Source organism: Pagrus major, chromosome 4, assembly GCF_040436345.1.
Source record: "Pagrus major chromosome 4, Pma_NU_1.0".
Lineage (NCBI taxonomy): Eukaryota > Metazoa > Chordata > Actinopteri > Spariformes > Sparidae > Pagrus > Pagrus major.
Window position 1 is genome coordinate 39,767,076 of NC_133218.1, and position 25,000 is coordinate 39,792,075.

General features: G+C 48.3%; 2 protein-coding genes across 6 annotated transcripts in view; one reads left to right on the top strand and one right to left on the bottom strand.

Annotated features, from left to right (window-relative positions):
• The window catches only part of tppp3 (tubulin polymerization-promoting protein family member 3), a 10,860-nt gene extending 5,574 nt beyond the window's left edge, over window positions 1-5,286 (top strand). For all 5 annotated transcript variants that reach the window (XM_073465113.1, XM_073465110.1, XM_073465111.1 and 2 more), the window contains 3 exons: window positions 1,112-1,312; window positions 3,301-3,454; window positions 4,121-5,286. In XM_073465113.1, the coding sequence (XP_073321214.1) occupies window positions 1,112-1,312; window positions 3,301-3,454; window positions 4,121-4,315 (550 nt within the window). In that variant the 3' untranslated portion in view covers window positions 4,316-5,286. The remainder of the gene's footprint in view (window positions 1-1,111; window positions 1,313-3,300; window positions 3,455-4,120) is intronic.
• An 821-nt stretch (window positions 5,287-6,107) lies between these two features.
• The window catches only part of LOC140994328 (transient receptor potential cation channel subfamily M member 1-like), a 39,487-nt gene continuing 20,594 nt past the window's right edge, over window positions 6,108-25,000 (bottom strand). The window contains exons 12-28 of the mRNA XM_073463899.1: window positions 24,756-24,890; window positions 19,153-19,203; window positions 18,616-18,756; window positions 18,163-18,192; window positions 17,735-18,027; window positions 17,151-17,379; window positions 16,646-16,777; window positions 16,434-16,571; window positions 16,216-16,344; window positions 15,874-16,125; window positions 15,139-15,313; window positions 14,358-14,378; window positions 14,094-14,238; window positions 13,495-13,697; window positions 13,284-13,416; window positions 8,744-9,120; window positions 6,108-6,838 (exon numbers count right to left, since the gene is read on the bottom strand). Coding sequence (XP_073320000.1) covers window positions 6,108-6,838; window positions 8,744-9,120; window positions 13,284-13,416; window positions 13,495-13,697; window positions 14,094-14,238; window positions 14,358-14,378; window positions 15,139-15,313; window positions 15,874-16,125; window positions 16,216-16,344; window positions 16,434-16,571; window positions 16,646-16,777; window positions 17,151-17,379; window positions 17,735-18,027; window positions 18,163-18,192; window positions 18,616-18,756; window positions 19,153-19,203; window positions 24,756-24,890 — 3,315 coding nt within the window. The remainder of the gene's footprint in view (window positions 6,839-8,743; window positions 9,121-13,283; window positions 13,417-13,494; window positions 13,698-14,093; window positions 14,239-14,357; window positions 14,379-15,138; window positions 15,314-15,873; window positions 16,126-16,215; window positions 16,345-16,433; window positions 16,572-16,645; window positions 16,778-17,150; window positions 17,380-17,734; window positions 18,028-18,162; window positions 18,193-18,615; window positions 18,757-19,152; window positions 19,204-24,755; window positions 24,891-25,000) is intronic.

A 25,000-nucleotide genomic window follows, 5' to 3' on the forward strand; every position in this document is an offset into this window, starting at 1 on the left:
ATGAAGAAGAGTCCTCAGCTGTTTCCTCCATGTGTCTGACTCATCAATAACCTCTGAACATGTTTCAACATCACTGCTGTGTGTGTGAGCTCTGATGGTTCACAGAGAACCCTGATGGTCCACAGAGGGCTCTGATGGTTCACAGAGAACCCTGATGGTCCACAGAGGGCTCTGATGGTCCACAGAGAGCTCTGATGGTCCACAGAGGGCTCTGATAGTCCACAGAGAGCTCTGATGGTCCACAGAGGGCTCTGATGGTTCACAGAGAACCCTGATGGTCCACAGAGGGCTCTGATGGTCCACAGAGAGCTCTGATGGTCCACAGAGGGCTCTGATAGTCCACAGAGATGGTTGGTTGGTTGTCATGGTTACATATTGTGGCTCTGTAGGTTAATGAGGTGCAGCTCAGGGGAGGTGGTTGTGCAGATGGGATGAGATGTTGTGCGAGGTTCATGGTGTGTGTCTGCTGTCCATCAGCTCTCTCAGAGTTCAGGTGACACCACCATCCTCCCCATGAAATGTGTCAACAGTGATTTCCTGTCGGGCCGTCCTCTGGCACCACCGCTTTTTTATGCACCATATGTCAGATGAGGTCGTCACACACGTTCGGGCGGAGGACAACAGTCTGATGTTTCTGCTGCGTGTGTGCTGTCGCCTTCATGGTTCATATTTTAGATGAGTTGAAACAGGATCAGATCCTCGTTCAGCTGCTTCATCACTGTTGGTCTCACAGCTGGTTGAATACAAAGTCGGCTGAAGTGAAGATATGGGTTGTCAGGTTGTCTCAGAGGAGGAGGAGGAGGAGGCAGCAGCAGTTGAGAGCTGCAGGTGGTGCTGCTGTACAGGTGGAGGACAGAAACCTTTAAAAGATCAACACGTCACTGCCTTTAGACTGAAACGTGCTTTATTCAGGAGCTGGTCAGCAGAATGCGATCAGGTGGACACTGTTGATGAGGTTCCTCTCCCCCCGACAGATGAACCTCCTACTGAAGTCCACCTGCTGCCTCTGACAGAAGTGTTCAATCCTCGGGATGAGACGTGATTTGATTTCGTTCCAGTTCTGAGGAGTTCTGACTGATTGTCACTTCATCAGCTGGTTCTTGTTTTTCAGATATTTCCCCGTCATGGCGGAGAGCGCGGACATGGAGCAGCTCCTGATGTCTTTTAAGAAGTTTGCCCTTCATGGAGACCCGAAGGCAACGGGGAAGGAGCTGAACGGGAAGAACTGGGCCAAACTGTGCAAAGACTGTAAGATCATCGACGGCAAGAACGTGACCAGCACCGACGTGGACATCGTCTTCTCCAAAGTCAAGTGAGTTCAAGTGTCTGTGTGACGCTGTTTGTTCATATGGTTTGTTTTCTGTCCACTTTAACACTGGAAAGCTGGACTGAAGCGCGTCCGTGTGGCTCCCCCTGGTGGCGATCTGTAACACTGCAGCAGCTGTGTGACAGCTCAGAGGTGTTGGTGTGTCAAACAGACTGTCAGTACATCTGGGGTCACTGTGAAACTTTTGATCCCTGACTTTAGTCTGTCAGGCAGCAGACGTTTTAAAAGTCAGTCTTCAGTACGAAACTCCTTCTGTGTGAAAGATCAGAACAAAAAGAATAAATGCTGCATATAAAAGGTCGTCTCTGTGGATTATATCCATCTGATGACGTCTGACTTCAACTTCAGATAAGTTTTTACACAGAAGGAAGATGGTGGATCTTCTCCTCCATCACTTCCATTAGAGTTACATTCTGGTGGGAAGATGCCTGAGAACCAGTTCAAACCACAGAAATACAAAACTATTTTTACTTACTAATGTCTCTTCACTAATGAAACTGAAATGTTTCTTTCTTTGATCGTCTCAAGTTTCTAAATTAAACAAAAGTAAATGTGATTAAAGGAGTAGAGTGAAGACAAACAGAAAGCTTGAGTCTGTTGTCAGGCAGCAGGACTCTGACATCGCTGCAGTTCACCTGGTTGAACTGAGACTTTTTAATATGGACTCAAGTCAAAGTTTCCTCAGTGAGAAAGACGAAATGTGAACAGGGTCCAAACAGAGCAGAGGTTCTGTCTGACAGTCTGTTCAGGTGACTTCAGTCTGCAGGGAGTCAAGAAGGACTCAGAGTGACCCAGGTGTGTCCTTCATGACATGTCTTCAGCCTTCATGAGAGGCCGTCCTCACACTCTGATTGGCTGTGAGGGGAACGACCCAAGCTGCCCTCCATCATTAATCAGGAGTCAGTCTGCACACCTGAACAACAGGTGATCTGAATGAGCTCCAGTCAGTCCACAGAGACTCTGGCTGTGTCCAAATTCAGGGGCTGCATCCTTCAAGGACGCGGCCTTTGCAGCCCACGGAGGCCGGGTCCTTTGGAGAGACCTTGAAGGCCGCGTCCACCGCTGTTAAATGGGACGGTCCAGCCTTCGGAGTGTTTCCTGGTTGCGTCACCAGGTGTTCATGCATTAAAGTCTGTTTTGGTTCAAATCTATCAAACGTGTACATTTATTTGTGTGTGTACAATGTGTCAAATCTAAATTGAATTATCAACATTACAAATAAACATTAACCCATTGGTGAATAACAACTATATTTACCACAGCAGTACCAGCGTCACGTATTTTAACTGAAAGTTAAACTTTGGAGGTTTTATAGTCCCTTGAAGTTTAACATATCTGCCGTTGGATGTTCAAATGACTAAAAACCGAGTATAAACCCAAGACTCACATTTGAATGTCATGTCTGCGCCACTTGATGTCGCCATTTTCTCTTGCTTCCTCATCTGTTTCGGGACTGAGCAGAGGTGCGCAAAGGATCTTGGGATATGGGAGGCCGCAAAGGATAGTAGCGGTGCGTCCTCCAAAAAGAGGGAAGGGCAGGCTGCCTTTGTGGGCTGCATTTGAAGGAGCCTTTGAATTTGGACAGCCTTCGCGCAGCGTTGTGACGTAATTGGCCTTCAAATGCGCCCTTCAAGGGCTGCAACCCCTGAATTTGGACACAGCCTCTGACAGTCCGGATCAGAACATGAGACTGAGACATCATGAAGAGATGTGTTCAAGTTCACTTTGAACAGGAGGAAAAATCTGCTTCAGTGTTCAAACTTCTGAACCTTTAAAAACATGTCAGGTTCATACTGGGACAGAATATTTACAATAAGTAAAATCATAAACCTCAAAATCAAAGAAATGATTGTGAGAAATGTTCTTTCTGATATTTCATTTAATGATTGACAGTAAAATAAAAGGAAACACAGAGTTGTCATCTGCAGCTGTTTCTCTCTTCAGTGTTTCCTGATGTGTTTGTGTTCCTGCAGACAGAAGACGTCGAGGGTCGTCACCTACGAGGAGTTTCAGAGAGCTCTGGAGGAGTTGGCTCCAAAGAGGTTCAAAGGTCAAAGTAAAGAGGAGGCGCTGGAATCCATCTTCAAACTGGTGGAAGGAAAAGAGCCGACCAACGCTGGAGTGACGGTGAGACCAACAGATTCCAACTGAGTTAGTTTCCTCCATCATGTGTTTGCAGGACGAGCAGTGACCGACACAAACAAGAGACTCAGCCATCACAAGCAGTTTACTAGAACCTGATGCAGCTCATCTCCCAGTGTGTGAGCGTGGTGTTAACCTGTAACACACCTGAACACTGTCAGGCTGACGCAGTCAGGATATGTTGATGTGTGAACAGTGAGAATCAGTCCACACTTACACCTTAGCTCCGTTTCAGAAATAATCTCCGTCTATCTGCACCACCATCATGTTCCTGTGTTTCACTGAGTTTATGAGCTGCTTCTTCTTTGGTGTATGTGACAGTATCGTCTGCATACATGTGAACAACACAACCAACAACCAGCGGAAAAGGTTGTTTATTTGGCAGAGAAGCTTTGACTCTGAGTCGTGACACAGTTTTAGTCAGATATGTCTCTCTCCTCTGAACCTGAGCTGCACTCGTTACCCGGACACCTCGGTCACTGATGCTTCAGTGCTGTGAGTCTTTGAGTTGACCAGAATCTTCTCTCAGCTTCACTGTTTCTGCAGTTGCTGCTCTCAGCCTGTAGAGGGAATTATTTCCAGGTGCCTGTGTACATCTCACCTGTGTGGAGTCATGTCTCATACATGTTCTGTCCTCTGTGTGTCCATCAGAAAGTGGCCAAGAAGGGGGCAGTGGACCGGCTGACGGACGCATCCCGTTACACCGGCTCACACAAGGAGCGCTTCGACGAGAGTGGCAAGGGCCGAGGACGGGAGGGCCGCGAGGAACTGGTGGAGAAAACGGGCTACGTGGGCGCGTACAAGAACGCCGGAACGTACGACAACAAGACGAAGGCTGAGAAATAACAAGGCAGGAAGCAGAGCTCCTGTACAGCACTTAATCTGGACCAAACCTTGAACTTCGACCCCCCCCCTCACACACACACGTGTGTGTGTGTGTGTGTGTGTGTGTGTGTGTGTGTGTGTGTGTGTGTGTGTGTGTGTGTGTGTGTGATGTGACATGATGAAACTGTTGAGCCTCATTCAGACTGACGTCAGCTGCTCTTCTCACCTGACTGAGTCAGTGATTCAGTCAGTCAGTCAATCAGTCAGTCAGTCAGTCAATGAGTCAGTCAGTGATTCCGTCAGTAAGTCAGTCAATGAGTCAGTCAGTCAGTTAGTCAGTCAATGAGTCAGTCAGTCAGTGATTCAGTCAGTCAGTGATTCAGTCAGTCAGTCAGTCAGTCAATGAGTCAGTCAGTCAATGAGTCAGTCAGTCAGTGAGTCAGTGATTCAGTCAGTCAGTCAATGAGTCAGTCAGTTAGTCAGTCAATGAGTCAGTCAATGAGTCAGTCAGTCAGTGATTCCGTCAGTCAGTCAGTCAGTTAGTGAGTCAGTCAGTCAGGTGCTCCACATCAGAGCTGTGAGCCAGCTCTGATGTGGAGCACCTGCTCCACCTGCAGCCATCATTGCTGTTAACGCCACCTGTGGTCTGACCGGTCAAAATGTCTGCAGTATGTGCAGCTCTGTGTCGCCCCCCTGAGGCCCTGCTGAGTGTTACAGGGTTCAATGACCTCCTCACCTCCACCTGCAGTGTTGATGTGGTCTGAATGAGGCTTCAGTTTTTCTTCTTGTTAATATCGTTCCTCAGCAGAGTCTGCAGCTCCCTGATGTCATGATGGGATTTCTTTATGTTTAATATAAAATATTTGTTCTTCTGCAGTTTAATGTTCTGAACCTTAAAGCTTATAAACTTTGATTCTTTCTTCATGTTTGGAGTTGATGCCGCAGCAGAAACTGGACTTCAGTGACTTTAATAAATGAATCAAAAACAAGAAGTGGTTTCTGTACTTTGTTGTCACGATGAAAAAACGACGAGACAAACCGATCTGTGACTACGTCTTTTATTGTCAGAAGATTTTACTCTTATCTGTCAGAGTCAAACAGCAAGAGTCAACTTCTCCTCCAGTCACTGATCGATTTGATTGATTACAAGTCAGATCAGAATCAGAGTTCTTCAGTTTCATCTAGAATTATTTAAATTAAAGAATATTTATACTAAATATCATAAAACATAAAAATACAATAAGTGATAACAGGACAAACATTCAGTCTACGTTAATGATTATAATGAATTATACATGTGATATATTTTATCTGTAATGATCAATTCTGTTCAAACATTCAGTTTTCAGACTTAAAATGTATATAATTTTATATTTTACAAAGTTCAGCATCAGATTACAGTCAGCTCATCAATAACCTTTAACACTGTTCATCACACGTGATCAATATATTTTATATAATTTAAAAACAGTCAACACATCAGAGCACACAGAAACCTGACGGGTCGATAACTTTACATTATTAATAGTTACATGTTTAAATCTTCTGATATAAAATAACGTGATCTCATCACATCCTGCAGCTGTGGACAGAACATTGGACCCCGGGCCCTGGACTCAGGACTCAGAGCAGGACTGAAACCACACGGTTGATTTCATCTCTGATCAATCAGAAGAATAATAATCAGTTTCAGGACCTGAACCATGACCTGAAACTCTCACACCATTATTATAAGAATATTGATTAGCTGCTTTATTGATCCCTGAAGTGAAACACAGAGTGGACAGTCCAGAGTCTCCTCAGTCCTCCAGGATCAGCAGTCAGAGTCTCTGGACCTGGTCCTGGACCTCAGCCCCCCTGCAGACCTGCTGAACGCTGACACCAGGTCTTTGACGCTGCCAGTGGAGCGAAGCGTCTCCTCGCCCTCCTTCTTCGTCCTCATCTTCCTCGGGTTGGTGTTCAGACTCTTGGAGCGCAGCGTTGGGTACATCTTGTCCTCCCCCAGCAGCAGCTCCTCCTCTGAGGGCTCCTCCCCCCCTCTGTTACCGTGGTAACTGTCCGCTGTGTCACCCACCTGCTCGCCGTCCGACGGCCCGGACGTTCCCTCCTCCACTTCCTGTTTGGTCTCATCACCTTGACTCCTCTCAACGGAGGAGGGGAGGACTCTGCAGCCAGGCATGCTGGGAGATCTGGAGACCTGCTGGGGGGGGTTCGGACTGGTCGCCCCCTGCTGGTCCTGGTGGGCCGGGCTGTAGATGATGCTGCTGATGGAGTTCTTGTTGGAGGAGGGAGAGCTGCTGAGGGTCGGAGAGGGTGAATACTGTGTGACCTTTGACTTCTCCAGAGGGAAGGACACCGCCGCCTCCAGTCGGGTTTTCTCTGCTGGTCTCTGCTCGCTGGCATCAGTCGTGTCAGACTGCGGAGAGGCGGGGCGGGTCTGGGGGGGGTCGCAGGGGGAGATGAGGATGTCGACGTTGGACAGAGACTGAGTCCTGTCCTTCGGGCCTCTCACCTCCAGAGTCGAGCCAAACTCCCTCACCTCACCTGCAAACAGGAAGTTCACATCAAACCGCACATTCAGAACAGATTTTATTTCTAACGCGATGTACGATGAAGCTTTTCACCCAATGAGGTTTAATCCAGCGACAGCAGACTGACGAGAAGTCAGTTCATGTTCCACCTGAGACCTCGAGTTTAAAATTGTTCTGACATTCATACTATCGGTTCTGATGGTTGATTCATAAGAGATACTGAACATGAAACACTTTGTTTAAGCAGGTTTTAAGAATCTGACACACCTGTGACCTCAACTCAAACTGATACACCTGTGATCTCAACTCAATCTGACACACCTGTGATCTCAACTCAAACTGACACACCTGTGATCTCAACTCAATCTGACACACCTGTGATCTCAACTCAATCTGACACACCTGTGATCTCAACTCAAACTGACACACCTGTGATCTCAACTCAAACTGACACACCTGTGATCTCAACTCAAACTGACACACCTGTGATCTCAACTCAATCTGACACACCTGTGATCTCAACTCAAACTGACACACCTGTGATCTCAACTCAATCTGACACACCTGTGATCTCAACTCAAACTGACACACCTGTGATCTCAACTCAATCTGACACACCTGTGATCTCAACTCAATCTGACACACCTGTGATCTCAACTCAAACTGACACACCTGTTTTGGGATGTCCCCAGATGAGGGTCAGTCAGGAGGAACAGTGGACCAGAAGAGACAGTCAGACTGTTTGTCAGAGGAGATCAGTGACGGTGGAGGAGACTGAAGCCAGACAACATGTTCTGTCTTACTACACTGTTCATAAAGACAGTCTGCAGAACCTCAACACAACCAGCAGGAGAACCACTGAACTCCAGTCTGGACTTTGTTCAGAGAGCATTTCCACGTCAATTAAAGTTTTTATAAATTATTACTTATGAGGTTTAAGAAGTTGAACTGAAGATCAAAACTGATCAGAAGTCAGTTTTATAAATGACCCAAGCTGCCCTCCATCATTAATCAGGAGTCAGTCTGCACACCTGAACAACAGGTGATCTGAATGAGCTCCAGTCAGTCCACAGAGACTCTGACAGTCCAGATCAGAACATGAGACAAACATTAGTCAGAGGTGATTGAGACAGTTCAGTCCAATCAGAGCTGATGCTGACAGATTAAATACTGCAGAGTGACAGGACAGAGTGAGACATGTACCATCAGAGCGAGGCATGTGACAGGACAGAGTGAGACATGTGGCAGGACAGAGTGAGACATGTGGCAGGACAGAGTGAGACATGTGACAGGACAGAGTGAGACATGTGGCAGGACAGAGTGAGACATGTGGCAGGACAGAGTGAGACATGTGGCAGGACAGAGTGAGACATGTGACAGGACAGAGTGAGACATGTGGCAGGACAGAGTGAGACATGTGGCAGGACAGAGTGAGACATGTGGCAGGACAGAGCGAGACATGTACCATCAGAGCGAGGCATGTGACAGGACAGAGTGAGACATGTGGCAGGACAGAGTGAGACATGTGGCAGGACAGAGCGAGACATGTACCATCAGAGCGAGGCATGTGGCAGGACAGAGTGAGACATGTGGCAGGACAGAGTGAGACATGTGGCAGGACAGAGCGAGACATGTACCATCAGAGCGAGGCATGTGACAGGACAGAGTGAGACATGTGGCAGGACAGAGTGAGACATGTGACAGGACAGAGTGAGACATGTGGCAGGACAGAGCGAGACATGTTGCGGGACAGAGCAAACATGTACCATCAGAGCGAAGCTGATCTAAAAACAGATCAGCTGATGAACTCTTTGAACTGATACCTGATTATGTGAAAGTAGAGAACATCATTATAATATTGATTAGGATTAATAATGTATCATGAAGTCGATCTGTTGTGTCTCGCCTCTTGTCCTACCTGTTGTGTTTCCTCCCTCAGTGTTTCCTCCTCGTCTCTCTGGACTCAGTTGGGGTCTGCGGTCGGTTCCCTCCGTGTCTCCGGACACAGACGTCCTGTCGTCGTGCTCCAGCTGGTATCTGTACAGACTGTAACCGTCGGCGCTGTTAATGCTGCCGTGTCGCAGCAGAGAGGCTGGCTCGCACACCGACGATCCTCTGGAGCGTGAGCGGGTCAGCTCGGCCCGGTCCACACCCGCCATCTTCTCCAGAGCGTTCATCATCCGGCCGGAGAACTCCTCCAGCTGAGCCAGGCGGAGGTCCACCGTCTGCAGGGAGGCCTTCATCGAGTGCTCCCTCTCATTCACCTCCTCCAACCGCATGAACATGTTCTCCACCCTGAACAGAGGTGAGACAGAAGACACCTGAACACACTTCACCCACCAACACACCACGTTTCTACAGCTCGTCTGGATTTAGTTTTTACAATAAACCACATTATGTCTCAACACGTCTCTGAAGGCAGAGCAGCAGCAGAGCGGACAAAATAAAACCTCAACAAGCTTCTGAACTGGACGACACAGATTAAAAAAAGTACATTTGACAGATGGACAAATTAAATCAGGAAACAGACCGTTAAAAAAGGGCATGACAAATATTTGTGGGTGTTTTCTTGTAATCCTGACTGACTGATGTCCTCCTGACTGACTGACGTCCTCCTGACTGACTGACGTCCTCCTGACTGACTGACGTCCTCCTGACTGACTGACCTCCTGACTGACTGATTGACGTCCTCCTGACTGACTGACCTCCTCCTGATTGACTGACGTCCTCCTGACTGACTGACCTCCTCCTGATTGACTGACCTCCTGACTGACTGACGTCCTCCTGACTGATGCTCCTGACTGACTGACCTCCTGACTGACTGACGTCCTCCTGACTGACTGACTTCCTCCTGACTGACTGACCTCCTGACTGACTGACGTCCTCCTGACTGACTGACATCCTCCTGACTGACTGACGTCCTCCTGACTGACGCTCCTGACTGACTGACCTCCTCCTGACTGACTGACATCCTCCTGACTGACTGACCTCCTCCTAACTGACTGACGTCCCCCTGACTGACTGACGTCCTCCTGACTGACTGACCTCCTCCTGACTGACTGACGTCCTCCTGACTGACTGACGTCCCCCTGACTGACTGACGTCCTCCTGACTGACTGACCTCCTCCTGACTGATTGACATCCCCCTGACTGACTGACCTCCTGACTGACTGACCTCCTCCTGACTGACTGACGTCCTCCTGACTGACGCTCCTGACTGACTGATGCTCCTGACTGATGCTCCTGACTTACCTTCTTCTGACTGACTGATGTCCTCCTGACTGACTGACCTCCTCCTGACTGACTGACGTCCTCCTGACTGACGCTCCTGACTGACTGATGCTCCTGACTGACCTCCTTCTGACTGACTGACGTCCTCCTGACTGACTGACGTCCTCCTGACTGATTGACATCCCCCTGACTGACTGACGTCCTCCTGACTGACTGACCTCCTGACTGATGCTCCTGACTGACGTCCTCCTGACTGACTGACCTCCTCCCGACTGATTGACGTCCCCCTGACTGACTGACTTCCTCCTGACTGACTGACCTCCTGACTGACTGACGTCCTCCTGTCTGACTGACTGACCTCCTGACTGACTGACGTCCTCCTGTCTGACTGACGTCCTCCTGATTGACTGACGTCCTCCTGACTGACTGGCGTCCTCCTGACTGATGCTCCTGACTGATGTCCTCCTGACTGACTGACGTCCTCCTGACTGATGCTCCTGACTGACCTCCTTCTGACTGACTGACGTCCTCCTGACTGACTGACCTCCTCCTGACTGACTGACATCCCCCTGACTGACTGACGTCCTCCTGACTGACTGACCTCCTGACTGATGCTCCTGACTGACCTCCTCCTGACTGACTGACGTCCTCCTGACTGACGTCCTCCTGACTGACTGACCTCCTGACTGATGCTCCTGACTGACCTCCTCCTGACTGACTGACATCCTCCTGAATGACTGATGTCCTCCTGACTGACTGACGTCCTCCTGACTGACTGACTTCCTCCTGGCTGACTGACATCCTCCTGACTGACATACCTCCTCCTGTCTGACTGACGTCCTCCTGACTGACTGACCTCCTCCTCCTGTCTGACGTCCTCCTGACTGACTGACGTCCCCCTGACTGACTGACGTCCTCCTGACTGACTGACCTCCCCCTGACTGACTGACGTCCTCCTGACTGACTGACATCCTCCTGACTGACATCCTCCTGACTGACTGACCTCCTCCTGTCTGACTGACGTCCTCCTGACTGACTGACCTCCTCCTGACTGACTGACCTCCTGACTGACTGACGTCCTCCTGACTGATGCTCCTGACTGATGCTCCTGACTGACGTCCTCCTGACTGACTGACCTCCTGACTGATGCTCCTGACTGACGTCCTCCTGACTGACTGACCTCCTCCTGACTGATTGACGTCCTCCTGACTGATTGACGTCCTCCTGACTGACCTCCTCCTGATTGACTGACGTCCTCCTGACTGACTGACCTCCTCCTGACTTACTGACATCCTCCTGACTTACTGACGTCCTCCTGACTGATGCTCCTGACTGACGCTCCTGACTGACGTCCTCCTGACTGATGCTCCTGACTGATGCTCCTGACTGACGTCCTCCTGACTGACTGACATCCTCCTGACTGACTGACCTCCTCCTGACTGACTGACGTCCCCCTGACTGACTGACGTCCTCCTGACTGACTGACCTCCTCCTGACTGACTGACGTCCTCCTGACTGACTGACGTCCTCCTGACTGATGCTCCTGACTGACGCTCCTGACTGACGTCCTCCTGACTGATGCTCCTGACTGACGTCCTCCTGACTGGCATCCTCCTGACTGACTGACATCCTCCTGACTGATGCTCCTGACTGATGCTCCTGACTGACGTCCTCCTGACTGGCATCCTCCTGACTGACTGACGTCCTCCTGACTGATGCTCCTGACTGACGTCCTCCTGACTGACATCCTCCTGACTGACTGACGTCCTCCTGACTGATGCTCCTGACTGACGTCCTCCTGACTGACATCCTCCTGACTGACTGACATCCTCCTGACTGACTGACCTCCTTCTGACTGACATCCTCCTGACTGACTGACCTCCTCCTGACTGACTGACGTCCTCCTGACTGACTGACCTCCTCCTGACTGACTGACGTCCTCCTGACTGACTGACCTCCTCCTGACTGACTGACGTCCTCCTGACTGACTGACCTCCTCCTGACTGACTGACGTCCTCCTGACTGACTGACCTCCTCCTGACTGACTGACGTCCTCCTGACTGACTGACCTCCTCCTGACTGATTGACCTCCTTCTGACTGACATCCTCCTGACTGACTGACCTCCTCCTGACTGACTGACGTCCTCCTGACTGACTGACCTCCTCCTGACTGACTGACGTCCTCCTGACTGACTGACCTCCTCCTGACTGACTGACGTCCTCCTGACTGACTGACCTCCCCCTGACTGACTGACATCCTCCTGACTGACTGACCTCCTCCTGACTGACTGACCTCCTCCTGACTGATTGACATCCCCCTGACTGACTGACGTCCTCCTGACTGACCTCCTTCTGACTGACTGACGTCCTCCTGACTGACTGACCTCCTCCTGACTGACTGACGTCCTCCTGACTGACTGACCTCCTCCTGACTGATTGACATCCCCCTGACTGACTGACGTCCTCCTGACTGATGCTCCTGACTGACGTCCTCCTGACTGACTGACCTCCTCCTGACTGACTGACCTCCTGACTGACTGACCTCCTGACTGACTGACGTCCTCCTGACTGACTGACCTCCTGACTGATGCTCCTGACTGACGTCCTCCTGACTGACTGACTTCCTCCTGACTGACTGACCTCCTGACTGACTGACGTCCTCCTGACTGACTGACGTCCTCCTGTCTGACTGACGTCCTCCTGGTTGACTGACCTCCTCCTGACTGACTGACGTCCTCCTGACTGACTGACGTCCTCCTGACTGATGCTCCTGACTGACGTCCTCCTGACTGACTGACGTCCTCCTGACTGACTGACTTCCTCCTGACTGACTGACCTCCTGACTGACTGACGTCCTCCTGTCTGACTGACGTCCTCCTGGTTGACTGACCTCCTCCTGACTGACTGACGTCCTCCTGACTGATGCTCCTGACTGATGTCCTCCTGACTGACATCCTCCTGACTGACTGACGTCCTCCTGACTGACTGACGTCCTCCTGACTGATGCTCCTGACTGACTGACATCCTCCTGACTGACTGATGTCCTCCTGACTGACTGATGCCCTCCTGACTGACTAACCTCCTTCTGACTGACTGACGTCCTCCTGACTGACTGATGCCCTCCTGACTGACTAACCTCCTCCTGACTGACTGATGCCCTCCTGACTGACTGACCTCCTCCTGATTGACTGACCTCCTCCTGACTGACTGATGTCCTCCTGACTGACCTCTCAGATGTGACTCTGATCCTCTCGTTGTTGGACGACTGTTTCTCGTCATCTTTCTCTCTGAAGTATTCCTCCACACACTGCTCCTCGAACTCGTGTAGACTCTTCAGCTCGTCTGGACTCAGCACCAGCTCTGAGGACAGACGGGATGTGATCGCACGGTTTTAAACAAACATTACTGAATCGTAGTTTGAGCCGAGGATGATCTTACGGAGTCGTCTCTCGCGGTCGTCTTGATCTCCCTCTGGCCTCCGTCTGCAACGGCAGCACAGCCTCTTGAGGACGATGTAGATGTGGGGGAAGATGATGAGGGGGGGAGGCAGGATGGGACGGTCGTGGAAGGTCATGATGAGCTGATAACGCTGGAACTTCCACACCTGGTTGGAAATGGACTTCACCTCGAAGAACGTGTTGCTGTGGAGGAGAAGAGGAGGAAGGTTTATTCATCCTGTGATTCTGATTGTCCGTCTGTCCTCAGCTCATTTCCTGAGTTATTTCCTAGTTTCAAACCAGTGGGTTTGGAGTCTGCTGCAGCTGCTGAGTTCAGACTTCTCTACTATAAAATCTGAGCCTGAGCTGAGACATCTGGTCTCAGGATGTATCACACTGAAACATTTGCTGAAGCTCGATCAAGGAGAACTGTTCTTGAAGCACAGTGTTCCTCTTCTCCCATCTCAGAGGACATCAACGCCTCCTGAACCGTCTTCAGTAACCAGCCCACCAGGTCTCAACTGATCTGAGGTAGGTGTGTGTGTGTGTGTGTGTGTGTGTGTGTGTGTGTGTGTGTGTGTGTGTGTGTGTAGCACTGACTTGAACACAGCGATGAGCAGGTTGACCAGCAGGATGTTGGCGACCAGCAGGTAACAGGCCATGATGGCGGGAGTGAGCCAGGCTCCGGGGATACAGGGAGGAAGCTTCTTCCCGTCTTCATCGTACATGTTGTCTCCACACGGAGCTGACACACAAACATCCTCACACTCAGTAAGAAATCAAATGATGACATTTATATCGAACCACATGGTCCTGTCCTAAATGATGTGATTAAAAAAGAAAATGTGGAGTGGAGATACTTACGATTGATTTCCATTGCATAAACTGTCGGTCAGTCGAAGGTAAAGAGACACAACAACATGAAGAGTCAGCGAAGATTCAAACATTACAACATTAAAAACAGAAAGATCAACGTTCTTAATATATATCTTCTTTATAATGTGGAACTAATTACAGATTCATCAATAAATTACATTAATATCTAGAACTCAGATATTCATTTAGATTAACAGCAAAGGTGAAGAATTAAGTTTAATTCTTTACAGTAAAATGATCACAGACAGTTAATGGACATTTACACTTGGCGAGTTCTAACGGGTGAGTTCTAACAGGTGAGTTCTGACGGGCGAGTTCTGACGGGCGAGTTCTGACGGGCGAGTTCTGACGGGCGAGTTCTGACGGGTGAGTTCTAACAGGTGAGTTCTGACGGGCGAGTTCTGACGGGCGAGTTCTAACAGGTGAGTTCTGACGGGTGAGTTCTAACAGGTGAGTTCTGACGGGCGAGTTCTAACAGGTGAGTTCTAACGGGTGAGTTCTAACAGGTGAGTTCTGACGGGCGAGTTCTGACGGGCGAGTTCTGACGGGTGAGTTCTAACAGGTGAGTTCTAACAGGTGAGTTCTAACAGGTGAGTTCTGACGGGTGAGTTCTAACGGGTGAGTTCTAGCAGGTGAGTTCTGACGGGTGAGTTCTAACGGGTGAGTTCTAGCAGGTGAGTTCTAATGGATGAGGTTTAGCGGGTGAGTTCTAACAGGTGAGGTTTAGTGGGTGTCTCACTGGAAGTCTTACTATGGACTCTAGTCTTACGGTCTATGGAGTCTGCAAACACCTCTCCGTAGATCATCCAGTATGGCATGTAGAAGATGTTTCGGGCCAGACGCCACGTCGGCTCCTCGTCCGGGTGGAGGATGGCCTGCCGAGCTACGCCAAAACTCATCAACACCACCAGCATGATGACCACGAAGTACAGCATGTCGATCATCTGGAGGAGACACCAGAGACAGACTGTTTGTTCATGGACCTGCGTTTGATCGTCATCAGGGATGTTTCAACACAAAGTCAGATATTTACTGTATTTCGCCATCACAAATCAGGGTTCTCTGGGGTCTCTGGGGCGTCAAGAGCCTCAGGGAGCCTCAGGGAGGACAGGGGAGGTGGAGGAGGACAGGGGAGGTGGAGGGCGACAGGGGAGGTGGAGGTGGACGAGGGCAGTGGAGGTGGAGGAGGACAGGGGAGCTGGAGGAGGACAGGGGAGGTGGAGGGCGACAGGGGAGGTGGAGGACAGTGGAGGTGGACGAGGGCAGTGGAGGTGGAGGAGGACAGGGGAGCTGGAGGAAGATGGGAGGTAGGACGGACAGGCTCTGAGTCTCTGGTGAGTGCTGACTGTGGTCAGAGGCTAAACTGAAGTCAAACACAAACACTGTGGTTCCACGTTAGCTTGCGGCTGATGAACCTTTGGGTGTTCTGGAAACACACCTAACATGTGGTGACATAGCGTGTTAGCATTAGCTAGCTTGGTGCATGTTGCCTACATGGTCGTACCATTTTGCCGATCATCATGACGTAGGGTCCCAGGTACTTGTTGACTCCGAAGATGTCGAGGACTCGGATGTACCAGAAGATGATGTCGACGCAGTAGATGACGCGTCCGTAGCCCATGGAGGGCTCGTTCTGCAGCCGCAGCAGTAGACCGAGCAGGAAGACGGAGATGGCCACCAGGTCGGTGATGTTCCAGTAATCCTCCAACCACACGTTGATCTTCTGCTTCAGCTTCCCCGGTTCAGACATCAGGATCTGACGACAGAGACTGACATCAGGCCTGTTCAACATGTTTCTCACCACCTGATGTGACCTTCTGCTTCACTGACTCCAGGTCTGTCTCACCTGTCGGACTTTCTCCAGTCCCAGAGTGATGATGTAAGAGATGACGATCCACTCCTGCAGAGACGGCCATCGCTCCATCTTCACCAGGATGATGTAGTTATACAGCGCCAGGTACACCAGGTAAGAGATCTGACACACACACACCTTATATTTATGACCCCATTCATCTCATCAGATCAAACTGAGCAGCTGAAATCACAGATGATGTTTTAATGTACCGTGTTGAACCAGAACTTGGTGAACGGCGCCGTGTAGAACTCGTAGATCTTCCTCCCGATGGGAGTCCTCCTGTGTTTCTTCTGCTCTTCTTCTTCGTCTCCTTTCTTTGACGTAGCGTCAACATTTGAGATGGCATCCTGAAACAAACTCTTCATCACTCAAACTGCTGTAACTGAAACTGAAGCTGGTCGAGCTGCTGTTTGTTTGGTACCTTGCTGGATTTGTTGTCGTCATCTTTAGATTTTCCGTCCTCGTTGTCTCTGGACGAATGATACGAAGCTTCATCTCCCAGACGAAACTCCAGGAGGAGGATGGCTGGAGGGAAGATGATCCCTAAGATCACCTGGAGACCAACAAGGGATTTCATCAGACAGCCTGTCTGCAGCACCTTACCACCTCCCTGACACAATCACCTCCACCTCTGTTAACCTCCACATCCCTGACACCTCCACCTCCCTGACACCATCAGTGATGCTGTTTCACGTAGAAGGATGTAGTAGAGGATTAATCAGCATCATTTTGTGGTGAACTTGTGTATAAAGAGACTTAATGACTTGTAGAAACGTGTTTGCTGTGATCAGAGTGAAGTGTGTTGGTGGTCTGGTTGGACAGATGTGTTGCTCATTGTGTTTAAAGTTTTATTAATGTGGTAACAGATTGGATAAAAGGGGGTTGACAGTAGAAACCTGTCTGTATCTCAGGTGTGTTGCTGGTACCTTGAGGCTGTTACTCTTGCCCATCCTCAGACAGCCCATCCACATGTCGGTCAGCAGCATCTGGCTGCAGGTGTGAGCGATGAAGTCTCTGTGTTTGGCGGCCACGGCCAGCTTCAGACAGGTGGAGTTACTCCAGTTCTTCAGCTCATACGTCAGCAGCTTCATGGCCACCTGCTCGTCGTGTTTGTACGACTGATCGAGCAGCTCGTAGGCCAGCTGACCAAACTCCCTGCAGAGAAAATACACTCATGTTCGCTACACAGCAGGAGACAGTCTGTTCTCTCAGTACAGGTTTGTGTCTGTTTTAGTGTCTCAGCTTTACATGAAGTTGTGACACGTTCAGTCTCAACACACTGTCAGTCCTCAGATCATTTACTTCAGTAAAAGTACTGATACTACAGAGTACAAATACTCTGTTGGAAAGAAAAAGTCTGGCATTTAAGATTTTAACTTAAAAATACAAAAACATTAGCATCAGACCATAACGTCTGTTGTGTGTGAGCCTCTGGTCTGAACTGGACCTGGACTCTGGTTCTGATGTGGACCCTCTTGTCTAAAGTGGACTCTGGTTTTGTGTGACTCACTTGGAGTTGTTCTCCAGGTCCTGATAGATGTCGTCCACCATCTCACTCTGGGACGACTCATGGGCCATGGCCTTGTATAGTTTACAGGCCACCAGAGCCTTGGCCATGGCCTCCTCCCCCCGCTGCCACAGGAACAGCGCCATCTTCTGACGCTTCATCAGCACGGCCCACACCATCAGTTCGTGGAACGGGTACTGAAACCTGCTGACCTCGGGGTCGTCCACGTCAATGTCCACCTCCTCCTCCCTCTTCTTGTTCTTCTTTCCTTTCCCCTTTGGTCGAGGCTCGTCATCCTGCACAAACCCCAAGATCAAATACTGACTCAGATACTGACTCAACACTGACCAAACGCTGACTCAACACTGACTCGACACTGATTATTATCATCAGATTGTCTTGAAGTTGTTAAATGATGAAAAATAACAAACCTCCATCCCAAGAAGTTTCAGAGCTTTAGGCTGTAAAAGACAAAAAGACACGTTAACATCAGAGTCACATGATCTTTACAGCAGAAGTGGAGGCTGGATGTTGTAGAACAATAAAATCGTACTGATGTAACTTCTGTGGTAATAAACATCACAGGGAGGATCACTGGATCGTGTGACAGACAGACAACAGTAACATGTTGATTGTCCTCTCTGCTGCCATCTACTGGATCATCTGTGACATCACAGTGATCAAGTTGATGTCTAACTGGATGAAGTGTTGCTGCAGTGTCCACTCTATATGTTGATGATCATCATATATCATCATGACTCTATATGTTGATAATCATCATATATCATTATGACTCTACATGTTGATGATCATTATATATCATCATGACTCTACATGTTCCTGTTTATGGTCATTATATATGATGATGATGGAGGTTGTCTCACTCTCTTGAGGCCGTACAGGTTGTTGTACAGCGTCCTGAAGCTCTTCCTGGTGTAGTTGCAGCGATAAGCTCCACCCATCAGGAGCTCCAGCACCAGGCCAATATCAATCAACGTGATCTGATAATCTGGAGGAAGATTTCCCTGAAACACACATTTATGCATCATTCATACATCTGTTAATAAAACTGTCTTTTGTCTGATGATGATCGTTACAAAGTACATTATTATTGTTAATGCATATCATAACAGGAAATTAGTTCTGGTGTTGTTTACAGGAAGGATTGACCTCTAGCTATGAGCACAGTTAGTGTTTTTAATAATAATAATAATAATAATGGTAATAAGCTTTGACTCACTGACAGTACTGAGGTCTACTGAATCGTATCTGGTGCAGCTGAAGTGTTTCAGGTAGTTATGAGTCGACTCTCAGTAATAAAAACTGTCTGACTGATGACAGATGATCAGCTGTTCTGGAGGATTTCAATGTTTACGGATTGAGGCTGCAGCTCTGAACTGCTTCAGAAACACCAAACTCACCTTTTTGACATCTCTGACCACAAAGTGCAGCGTGTTGGCCGGTCCCAACTTCTGCAACAGGACAGGAAACACAACACAGGTCAAACAACAGCAACAACAACAACTACAACAACAACAACAGCAACAACAGAAGGAACATAAAAGGTTTCTACATAGTAAATATTGTCATATATATTTCATCGGAGCTGAATGAAAGTCAGTTTTAAACAGAGCAGATGTAAATCAGGTGCACTCAGTTGCACTCAGGTGGATTCAGGTGGATTCTGTGGAAATATTATTGATTACAATTTGATGCAAAATCTGAGGCGGTCTGTGAGAAAGGACAGCAACGTTTGTACTCCCTGAGGAAGTTAAATGTTTTTAATGTAGACATCAAAGTGATGTCTTTGTTTAACAAGTCATTTGTTGAATCTATTCTTACTTTTTCTTTGATTGCTTGGTTTGGTAACCTGAACATCAGGGACAAAAAACACCTGAGCCATATTGTGAAGGTGACAGGTGTCCTGCAGACCAGCTGGTCTATATTAGACTGCACACACCAGCCCCATTACTCTGAGTTTGAAACTCTTCCCTCAGGCCGTAGATTTAGATTTCCCCAGTTCAAGTGCAATAGGAGTAAAAACTCCTGTGTTCCCTGTGCTGCTTAATCTGCACATGTAAAACATGTTAGAGATTGTTTTGTTGTCTCATTGTGTGTTTATTCAATGTACGGGAAACATTGTTGTACCGTTTGGTTTTGTACTTGTGTTTTTTGTATTTGCGTGTCTGTTATCTCGTGTCCCTGACTGAAGATATGAAGGAGCTTCTCACCAATCTGTAAACACAGAGTGAAGCCCAAAACCAGGAACGACTTAATAATCACAACAATCCAGTGAAACATTAATTATGTCAAACATGAACAGATGAAAACGGTTCTGTATGTTTGAAGGTGAATTCTGTGAACTTTAAGATTCAAGATTCAAGAGGGTTTATTGTCATTCCAGCCATATACACAGTACACAGTGCAATGAGATAACGTTTCCCAAGAAGCTTCAGTGCAAACAAACAACAACAACATAGAACAACAATACCATATGCTACATGTAACTGCTAGTGTAGTGCAAAAATACTTGTAAAGTGATTGTATGATTATTATTATTATTATTATTATTTACATGAGGTGCAATAGTGCATCAGACTAATACAAAACAGCGACGCAGGACAGCATACAACAGGGTAACAGAGGTAGTCAGATCAGTCCCTGAGCATTGAGGAGTCATATGGCCTGGGGGAAGAAGCTGTTTTGTAGTCTGGTAGTGACAAACCGTCTGCTACGGTACCTTCTGCCAGATGGAAGGGGGGAGGAAAGTCTATGTGAGGGGTGGGTGGGGTCTTCCACAATGCTGGTTGCCTTACGGATGCAGCGTGTGGTGTAAATGTCTGAGATGGAGGGGAGAGTGACTCCGATGACCTTTTCAGCCGTCCTCACCACTCGCTGCAGGTTCTTGTGGTCCAGTTGGGTGCAGTTTCCGCTCTCTATATTCTCTCTCTATAGTCCCTGTGTAGAAAGTGGTGAGAATGGGGGGTAGGAGGTGGGCTCTCCTCAGCCTTCTCAGGAAGTGGAGACGCTGCTGGGCTTTCTTCACGGTGGAGCCGGTATTTAGGGACCAGGTTATGTTCTCCGCCAGGTGGACACCAAGGAATTTGGTGTTCTTCACGATCTCCACCGGGGACCCGTGGATGTCCAGTGGCTCATGGCCCCTTTGTGTTCTCCGGAAGTCAACAACCATCTCTTTGGTTTTGTCTATGTTCAGGGACAGGTTGTTGACTTTGCACCAGGTTATCAGTTGTTCCACCTCCTCTCTGTATGATGACTCACCGTTCTTGTCGATGAGACCCACCACGGTCATATCGTCGGCGAACTTGATGATGTGGTTTGAGTCGTGTAGTGCTGTGCAGTCGTGGGTCAGGAGTATGAACAGCAGTGGACTGAGCACACAACCTTGAGGTGCCCCTGTGCTCAGCGTGGTGGTGCTGGAGGTGTTATTCCAATCCGGACTGTCTGGGGTCTCCCTGTCAGAAAGTCCAGGATCCAGTTGCAGAGGGATGTGTTCAGGCCCAGCAAGCTCAGCTTCCTAGTCAGGTGCTGGGGGATGATTGTGTTGAATGCTGAACTGAAGTCTATGAACAGCATTCTGACGTAAGTGTCCTTTTTATCCAGATGGGTGAGTGCTAGGTGGAGGGTGGTGGTGATGGCGTCGTCGGTGGAGTGGTTAGCTCGATACGCGAACTGCAGGGGGTCTAGGGTGGGAGGCAGAAGGTTCTTTATGTGCCTCAGGATCAGCCTCTCAAAGCACTTCATGATGGTAGGGGTGAGTGCGATGGGGCAGTGGTCATTTAGGCAGGACACAGGTGACAATGGTGGTGGTTTTAAAGCACGATGGGACGGTGGCACTGCTCAAGGAGATGTTGAAAATGTCTGTGAGAACATCTGCCAGTTGGTCTGCACATCCTTTGAGCACACTCCCGGGAATGTCTGTCTGGGCCAGCAGCCTTACGCGGGTTGACTCTGCACAGAGTCTTTCTCACCTCAGCGGTGGTCAGACGTAGCACTTGTTCGCCGGGAGGGGGGGTGTTCTTCCTAGCCACCACATCGTTTTCTGCTTCAAACCGGGCGTAGAACACATTCAGCGCATCAGGCAGGGAGGCATCACTGTCACAGGCCGGTGTTTTTGTCCTGTAGTTTGTGATGGCTTGGATGCCATGCCACAGCTGCCGTGTGTCTCCGCTGTCTCTGAGGTGGCCGTGTATTTTCTGGGCATGCGCTCGTTTAGCATCCCTGATAGCCCGGGCCAGTGTTGCCCTCGCTGTGCTCAGAGCCTCCTTATCTCCTGCTCTGAAGGCTATGTCTCTGGCTCTCAGCAGTGCACGTACCTCTGCAGTCATCCATGCAGAGGTACCAGTCAGTGCAGTCAAAACAGTCCTGGAGGGCAGAGATGGCTCCTTCCGTCCAGGTCTTCACCTGTTTGTTTGCTAGTCTGGTCTGTAAGCTGGGACCAGCTTAACGGAGATGTGGTCTGAGTATCTGAGGTGGGGGCGTGGCTCAGCCCAGTATGCACCAGGTAGGGTGGTGTGAACAAGGTCCAGCATGTTCACCCCTCTCGTTGCAAAATCCACATGTTGGTGGAATTTAGGAAGCACAGTTTTGATATTTGCATGGTTAAAAGTCCTTCTGGGTGTTTGTTTTGAAGATCACTGATGGCCCCGTACAGTGCGGCTAGCGCTTCCTTAGCATTAGCACTGGGAGGAATGTAAACGCTACAATGTGCAGGGAGGAGAGCTCTCTCGGCAAATAAAAGGGTCTACATCTTACAACCGCATATTCCACCAGCGATGAACAGGACTCGGAGACTTGGACAGAGTTGTTGCACCAGTCCGTGTTGATGTAAACACACAGTCCTCCACCTCGGGTCTCTGTCGGCTTAATGCGAGGCTAGTCCGTCTAGCTGAATGGCTGCGTCCGGGACCCGGTAGTTAAGCCATGTTTCTGTAAAAACAAACACACAGCAGTCCCTAGTGTCCCGTTGAGTTGTCCATTGTAGTCTGATGTAGTCCAGTTTATTTTCCAGGGAGCGGACGTTGGAGAGCAGGATGGACGGGAGAGCCAGCCGGCTAGCGTTAGCTGTTAGCCTAGCACGGACACCAGCTCTCTTGCCCCTCTTCCGTCTTCTCTCACACCGCTTCCGGCGCTTTCTCACCCGGCCCTTGCCAGTAGGCGTGCTTGGGGATTTGTGAAGCAAGCCAAGAGCCTGTAGTCCGTTCATTGTCTCCGTTGGTAACACCGTCGGGCAGTGTTTAAGTCCCAGAAGTAAACTGCGATGGTAGACTTGTGGTCCTGCATCGGTGTGTTGCAGTTTAGAAGACATAACACATAAATAACACTGTTTTTTGCCCTTTTGGGGGTCGCAGCGAACCGGTCGCGCCACCGGAAGTACTGGAAGTACTTAACTGAACGGTTCAGACAGCAGCAACATTTTTATTTATTTAATGTCTTTAATCAAACTGATAACTTTATCACAAAATGTGTCCAGTGAATTATATATATATATATATAAATATATATATATATATATGTATATGTATATATATATACATATACATATATATATGTATATATATATACATATATATATGTATACATATATATATACATATATACATATACATATATATATGTATATGTTTAACATTACTATAACATTAGTATGTTAACATAATGTACTGAACTGTTTTTTTTACCACAAAACTGGCATCAGTTTATGGAGTTTATAAGTTTATAAAATGAAAACACGGTACGATCACATGATCATGATCTCATTAACATGTTAGTCCTGTTGTAAACATATTAGTGAATTACTGTGGTTAATTTGATAATCTGTAGTTTTCATGTTGGATTACAGTGGCAGTGTGAGCTGATGAGCAGCTGTGAGCAAACATCTGTTTCTCACTGTGTCTCTGCTCATGAACAGATGATTCACACAGCTGGTCACATCCAGACGGCAGCAGAGAGCTTCGTTTGGCAATAAAGTGGCTGACATGTAGTTTTAAGAGCAGGATAAAGATTAGAGACAGCAGTGATATAACAGACATCACTGATGGGCGATAAGCTGCAGATCACCAGGTCAGTGTGACTACAGAGGTTAAAGCAGAAAGCTTTTGTTTCATAACTCTTCTTCAGTACGACAAGAGAAACCATTCAGCTGCTGCACAAACACTGTGGGCATCATGTGAACATCACATCATCCGTTAAACACCCACAACCTCTCACACATTCAATCAGCTGTTACCTCAAAGAATACGTGACATCAATGTAACATATAAATTAATGTCATTATTACCAATCAACTAACAGACTCATTGTTTCAGCTCTTCTTGGGACCAAAATAATGAACGAGGAATGAACAGCCTCTTTATCTTCACCGGCCGAACATCAACAGAGACAGCACAGTTCAAACTTCCTATAAACGTTATGCTAAGCTAGGCTAACCACACTGCAGCTCAGTACTGACCATACAGTGTCGTACAGCGAGCTCCCATCGTTCCTCCCTATCTGTCAGATCTGCTTCAGTCTGCCAGCTGCTCCATCGCATCACTTTTATTTCACAAAATGAAGGTTTAAAAGTCCAGTGAACAGTTTCAGGGAACGATGAACGATGATTTATTATTTTGACCTCATAAAATCAACAGTTCTGTCTCTCATTCATTTATTCATTTATTTTGATTCTTGTTTTTGTTTTTAACATGTGAAGAAGAATGTCGATGAAGCTTCATGAATGAAGAAGAGTTTGTCACATGTGAGGTCCTACACCTCATTTTACACATGTGAATATATAAATATATTTTGATATGTGCATATTGTACACATGGTTCGTTCACATATTGTAAAATGCTGTAAATCGACAGTATGAGATCTAAAAACACAGACTGCTCTAATAAATACAGTAACATTACTGAGCCATGACCTGAGGGTCCGGACCGATAGTTCTGTTCGTTAACTCTACATGTGCTGCTTTGAATCCAGCTGACATCTAAACTCTCCCGTGGTGTCGTCAGCTGAGTCTCACCGTGTTGTACAGCTCCTCCAGACGAGGGATCGTCAGGAAGTGATGGATGTTGACGCCGTTCTCAATCAGCAGTTTGACAAAGTCCACTCTGTCCAGCACCAGAGCGTCCATCATGGCCTGCTCCAGAGAGTTCACCTGTGGTGACATCATCATCATCATCATCATCATCACCATCATCATCTTCACCATCATCACCATCACCATCATCATCTTCACCATCTTCATCAACATCATCATCATCATCA